General features: G+C 46.2%; 1 protein-coding gene across 1 annotated transcript; it reads right to left on the reverse strand.

Moving 5' to 3' along the window:
• Positions 1 to 2244: 2244 nt before the first annotated feature.
• Positions 2245 to 3544, reverse strand: LOC148099726 (uncharacterized). The gene is made up of 4 exons (XM_087851340.1): positions 3487 to 3544; positions 2974 to 3067; positions 2740 to 2827; positions 2245 to 2622 (listed from the first exon to the last, which is right to left on the reverse strand). The coding sequence occupies exons 1-4, from the start codon at positions 3542 to 3544 to the stop codon at positions 2245 to 2247; spliced, it is 618 nt and encodes a 205-aa protein (XP_087707466.1).
• Between the last annotated feature and the right edge of the window lie 3652 nt (positions 3545 to 7196).

The raw sequence follows: 7196 nt of genomic DNA on the forward strand, positions 1-7196 counted from the left end.
GTGTGCGAGCTTCACAAGCGCAGAGGTGTGCAAAAATACAATAACATAAAACAAGCAAAATATAAGAATGGCTAAATCTGAGACTAATAAATATATGTACAATATAAGAGTGTATGCATGACTGGATGTGTATACAAAACAGGCATGCCACGTGTGTGTGTGTGTGTGTGTGTGTGTATACATATGTTACAAATTAAATACAGTAAACAATAAAATAAAATAGATAAAATATACAGAGGTTAATAGTTGGGTCACCACAAGCACAGTGTCCACTGCCTGCGAAAACAAGAACAGCAACAATCAGAACAATAACCAGAATAAAAGAATGTCGGTCATGTCCTGTATTTACTTTCACCAGACCAGACCCCTGTACTGCAGGATTAACCTGAGTGTCCCAGTCCTGGACAGATACTTCAATAATGAGGACACCTGATTTCCGCCTCAGCAGGGAGTCCGTGACAGCGCTGCTGAATCTACTGAACCAGGAACGGAGACATGGGTGGGGTGCCCCGATCGAGACCCTTGTGTTCCTCTTCTGGCTGGCGAGTGGAGCAGCCTACAGGGTCGTGTCCAGGGTGTTCGCAATACCCCGTTCCACTGTCCACCGCATTGTGCACAGGGTCACAGAGGTGGTGGTGGCCACGCGCCACCAGGTCATCCACCTCCCTCGGACCCCAGAAGACCTAGATGCCATGTCCAATGGGTTTGCACAGCTGGCAGGCCACAGGGCCTTTGTGAAGGCTACTGGTGCAATTGACTGCTGCCATGTCCACATCAAGCCCCCCAGCGGCCCTGACGGTCAGTGCTACAGGAACAGGAAGTTGTACCCGTCCATAATCCTGCAGGCGGTATGTGACCATCAGGGCCGCTTTGTCGATACACATGTGGGCTGGCCGGGATCAGTGCATGACTCCAGGGTCCTCCGCCACAGCCCACTGTACCGACAGGCCCGTTACCCTCCCCCAGGGCATTTCATCCTTGCAGATGGAGGGTACCCATGTCTCCAACATCCACTCCCCCTCATCACCCCCTACAAGAGGCCAGTCCACGGTGTGGGAGCGCAGCGCTTTAACGCACATCACTCCAGGGCACGCTCTGTCATAGAGCGTGCCTTTGGAATGATGAAGACAAGGTTCCGTGTCATCTTCCTGCAAGCGCTGGAGGTGCACCACACCTTCGTGCCACATGTATGTCACGCTAATACGAGCATCATTGTTGTATGTCCAATCATAATGGCAACTGTAGTGCATACCCTGGCATGTACACTGTACTTACAAGATTAAACATCTGTCGCAGGTCATAACAGCATGTGCCGTGCTGCACAACATCTGCATCGGTGCTGGTGACATTGTGGCTCCAGATGAGGAACCCGAGGATGATGCCCAAGATGAGGGGGAGACTGGTGTGGAGGCAGTCAGTGGTGCACACTGGCGGGACCAGCTATCTGCTGAGGTGTCTGCCCTGGAGGAGGTACCCCCGGACCACGATTATTGTCAGCAGGCAAGTATCCCTTAGTGGTGCATCTGCACAGTGCTGGGATTTCACGTGACAGATCTGTCTTAACATGCTTGTTTTCACCATGTCTTTTTCCCACCACCATGATTACAATCTAGTGACATGGCAGCTGTCGGTTCCACCAGCCCTGCAGACCCAAGTGGAGGATGTTGCGGTGGACAGTGGGAATGAGCATGCCTGAGCAACATCTGGGGACGCCTATGTGGGATGCTCCACTCAGTACCTGGCTATGAACCGGGGGTCTTACCTGTGGCACCTCCCTCATCTCTGTGGTCCTGGTCCAGCGGACCAAGCAGCACTGCCCAAGACTCCCTGCACAGGCACATGTCAGGCCTGGTTGATGATGTGTGTGCATGCTCGGACACTCAGGTTTATCCTGGACTGCAGTGGGTAGTGCATTTCCCACAATCATGTTGTGTTATACGTTGCACTGCTTTCATTTCCACAATTTGGCACGTGCAATAGGTCAGGCCCCTGAAATTGTGTCATGTAGTTTGTGACAGACATGCACTCACAGTTGGGATGTTCCCACTGTCTTTATTTACATAACTGAAATAATTTTGTGGTTGGAAAAAAAAAGAAAAAGGTTGGAACAACAACATAAATTAAGTTCAACTATGTACATTGCGTTGTATCAACAGAAATCTAATCACTGAAATAATCATGTTTGTACAAAACAAAGGTTGGGGTGTCAGCATAAATAAAGTTCAACTATGTACAGTGGCTGTCTCAGTCCTTTTTCTGCTGCACCAGCTTTTCGAGGACGCCTATCAGCCTGTCCATCCTCTCGGCTCTCCGTTCCTCCATTTGCCGTTGCTGGGCCATGTCCTCCTTTATTAGGGCAATTAGCTTATCCTCCCCGTCCCTCCTCCTTTTCGCCACCCGTGCCTCAGGCGGCTCCTCATCCTCCTGCCCCTCCTGGTGTGAGAGTGGGTTGCCCACTGCTGCACTGGGCCCTGGTGCGTCCTCCTGGATGGAGGAGATTAGGACAGGTGGCCTGGTGGAGGGCCTCTGTCCTAGCACCTCATCCATGGCATCAAACCAGGGCCATGTTGCGGCAGTGGGCTTCCCACTTGCACCCTCACCCGTCGCTGGATACTTGCACTCCTGAGGGGAGGATACATCACAGGTGGCAGTTAGCAACAACAGCAACAGTGCAGGTTTACATAGGTGACTTTTCAGTGTTCCGTGTGGAGTTACATCTGTCACTACCACTGTACATACCTTGTATTTCCTTTTCAGGTTCTCCCATTTACGTTTGGCCTGCACAGGGGAGATTTTCCCCGCCAGGTCCATCTTCTCCACGATCTCCCTGACAAACGAAATATGAGAGCACATGTATATCAGGTCATTCCGTTTATGGCATCCACAGCAGGATGTACTGGCTTGGGACCACAGGGCAGACGGTTCACTGTCCCTTGTGCCTCAATACTTGTAGACCTCATACTGTTGCTGTACCTCCAATTCCCTGCGGCAGAGTGTTTCGCACCCGTGAACAGGTGCTCATTGTCACGGCGGAGTCGTATAAGGTCTGCCGTCTGCTCCTTGGTCCCTGTAATGCAGCGTGACATTGGATTACATTCCCCACCATCATGCACTTCTGTTTTGGCATTTCTCCATTTGCCGTCAGTTCACCATTTACAGCTGTGTGGAACATACACACTGCAATGTCAGGCAATACTGTTTACTGCGGGACAGGGACAGCACTGAGTGGGGCAGAACATTTGCTTTATCAGGCCCATTCCTGTTTGCGGCACAGGCAGGTTCATATTAGTACAGTTGATTGCACTGTGGTGATACGTCTATTCATACTGCCCTCGGTCTAGTACAGGATTTACAGCTTTGCGGGTCTGTGCATTCACGGTTACGTGGGTCGGGCAGGTGTCACATGATTCACCTTGACATTTTCTATTAACCTCCCATTAACTTTTACATCTTGGCATTTGTTTCGCTCCTTCACACATATCTTACATTTGCGGGAGTTGCTGTCCTCCGACGCCGTTTCAACCTCGTCCGCAGCTGCTGACATCATTACGCAATGGCCTGGCTGCCGCGCGCTATGCATTGTGGGATATATGGGACCACGAAGCGTGCACCAGACCACGCTTGATATTTGGGGAAATCGATGGTGCATTTGTAGTATGCATTTGGAGTACACTTCGAATTGGGACAGCCGTCGTCGCGTGGCGGTGACGTAATCGCACTTGAAATGCGTACTTCAAGCGTGCAGACCCTGAAATGGGACACAGCCCATGTCTTGCTTCACTCATGAGCAAACACTTCCTATCACACTTCTTCTAGTGACTAATTGGCTCAAGATAGCAAACTGTGCAAACCTGCGCCCCCTATGGGCCTGGAGAAATAACATACAAACAGTTCCAGTACAAATGTACTATTGCTGTGTGATTTGTTACTATTCTCACAGACAATGAAGACATGCTGCTCGGAAATGTTAGATACAGATAAAAATGGAGTGTGTGTGTGTGTGTGTGTGTGTGTGTGTGTGTGTGTGTATTGAGTCAAGATTGCAAAACTGCCTAACTGCCTTCGTCTTCCTCCCATTAGGGCCTACATGGAAGACATGACCATCATTACAACAACAGAACCATGTACTAGGCCAAGGGCGTAGATTTGGCATGGACAGAGGGGGCATGGCCCCACCAATAATTTGATTTCTTCAAGTAAAGAAAAACAAACGCAATAGAAAGAAAAAAACAATCTGTCAACGTCTCGTTCAACCAGCGGTGAAGAAAGATTTAAATTACGTTCTCTACCTCATGTGACAAATATGGCCAATGTGATTGGCTGTGCCTTTCAGGGAGCTCTGTTTAGTTTTAGCAGCAGCAAGCCTGCACTGTGAGGACCTGCAAGTAGGAGAGGAGGATGGCAGCAAAAAGGAAGAACCTGGATATAAGAAAGTGTTTTTCAAAGAAACCTGTAAGTCACTTAAAGCCAAGTTCACTCATAAAATGTGCCGGTCATAATAACGTTACAGGCTATGCTAGGCTTTGGCCCACATCAGTCTAAAATTGTATGCAACCATGAACAACGTGTTTTGGAAACTAACTGCACAACAGGCAGCACTATTAGTTCTCTCAGTCTCAGAGCAGCATTTCTAATTTTGATTGAAACTGTCAGAGAAAACGGAGCCTCGAGCAAGCCAGGATAATAATACTAAAATGTTTAATTATTACTACATTACCTTTGACTAAAACTCTTGTTTGCGAGCAGCTTATTGATCTTGATAAAGACATGCTGCTTACTTGTGTAAAAACAGTGAAATATAAAAAGTGTTTACTAATTTGTACCAACGTGAGAGAGAAATGGATCTGAAACCACTGAAACCAGAGTGTTTGCAGACACACAGATAATGAAGACATGCTGCTCGGAAATGCTAGATACAGATAAAAATGGAGTGTGTGTGTGTGTGTGTGCGCGTGTGTGTGTGTGTGTGTGTGTGTGTGTCTAACTGCCTCAGTAATTATGGACCTTATAGTCCTTACAAACACTGTTTCACTAACTTCAGTAAACATTTTACATACATATGTCACACCGTGAACGCAGCAGTGCACGAGCCACTGCAGTGGAGCTCACGTACAGCTTTGTGCTTCAGACTGTTATCACACACAAACAATCAATGCAGGAGAAATAGCGCGTGCACGTGGTAGATGCCGTCATTTACACAGTGCTTCATGCAGGTGTGATAACGAGACTGTTTGACTGCTGCAGGAGAAGATTGTTGATTTATGTATCTGTGCATTTTCAGATTTTTGTGTTCCAGCTGTTGTATGTTTGTTTTTTCTTACAGGTGCAGCAGTTGGTGATTGTGCATTTCTATTTGGACTCTATTCTTTTATTACATCTTGCACTACGACCCCCATGCACCAATGCCGTGCACCGGGTGTGGTAGGCCTTTGTGTTGCTCAGTGAACGGAGTTGATTCAGCACAGTCCTCCAAGCTATGTGCAGTAAACGTACTATCGTCAAGTACTGATTATTATCCACTTTTTATACTTTTTCTATTTTTTTGCCTTTTTGTGTCATTTCAGATATTGTGTCAGTCACTGTTCCCTCTGAGCACGTGAGCAATCGTGCACTGCTAACACAGTCTCCGCGCACTGAAAATCAGCAAAATAAAATAAATACATGTATTTACTTTTATTCCAATTCAGGCTTGATTTTTTTTGTGCGCAGCGCAGATTTTCTGTGTGGGGAGATCGTGTCAGCAGTGCGCGACTGTTCACGCGCACAGCTTTATTACTTCCAGGCTGGATTACTGCAATTCATATTATCAGGATGTCCTAAAAACTCGGGTTCATTATGACATCTATAAAGAGAAACTTCACAATTATAATTTACAACTGAGGAGTGCAAGAAGGTCCTACTTCTCTGACATCATCACCAAAAACAGCCATAATGCTCGGGTCTTATTTTCTACAGTTGACAGGCTAACAAACCCTCCTGTGTCAGTGGCAGCTGAACTTCGACCATGGCCTGCAATGACTTCGCCAAATTCTTCACAGACAAAATCCAAAAGATTAGACAAGCAATTGATACATCAACAGCAGATTCAGGACATGTACTGTGTCCACCAAAAAACTGTTTAAACACCATCAAACAGTTTCACCCTATTAACAGCAACGACCTGGAGGACATCTTAGATCAACTGAACTCCTCCTCTTGCTGTTTAGATGTCCTGTTTTTCCAAAAAGGTCTCAAAGACTTTGGAGTCAGACCTGTTACAGATCGTCAACTTTTCTTTAATGTCAGGTGTGTTTCCAGAACCACTAAAAACTGCTGTAATTAAGCCTATACTGAAAAAGGACAATCTTGACAAGATACAAATGAAGAACTACAGGCCGATCTCAAATCTCCCATTTTTAAGTGAGATCATTGAAAAAGCAGTTTCTCAACAGCTCAATTACTTCTTAACACAGAATAACTGCTATGATGCCTTCCAGTCAGGTTTTAGACAGAACCACAGCACTGAAACTGCTCTGACCAAAGTGTTTAATGACACATGTCTGAATACAGACAGTGGGAAAATGTCAGTCTTAGTTTTACTGGATCTCAGTGCAGCATTTGATACAGTTGACCGCAACATATTACTCAAACGACTGGAGAACTGGGCAGGTCTTTCAGGAACTGTACTAAACTGGTTCAAAACATACTTAGAAAACAGGAAATACTTTGTATCAACAGGTAACTTCACATCTGATCAGACAAGTATCACATGTGGAGTTCCCCAAGGCTCCATCTTGGGACCCCTTCTGTTTAACATTTACATGCTCCCACTGGCACAGATTATAAAGAACAACAAAATAAACTATCACAGCTATGCAGATGACACACAAGCAGTGTTGGGAAGGTTACTTTTAAAATGTATTCCATTACAGATTACAGATTACATGCCCCAAAATGTATTCTGTAACGTATTCCGTTACGTTACTCAATGAGAGTAACGTATTGTGAATACTTTGGATTACTTAATATATTATCATGCTGTTTACAACTACATGAATGTACTATTGCTGTGATTTATTACTGTTACTGAAGGTCCGCGGCTCCGAACCGTAGTAAAGGGACCTCTGGCTAATACGGTGGGTTCTGTGTCGGCTCGTAGCTGAAAACTAGCTTTACTTTGTTGTCTGGGTCAACTTTGCTAGCAGAGACAGAGAGAG

This window comes from Neolamprologus brichardi, chromosome 14 (assembly GCF_056152115.1).
Source record: "Neolamprologus brichardi isolate AB-2024 chromosome 14, ASM5615211v1, whole genome shotgun sequence".
In the NCBI taxonomy this organism is placed as follows: Eukaryota; Metazoa; Chordata; class Actinopteri; order Cichliformes; family Cichlidae; genus Neolamprologus; species Neolamprologus brichardi.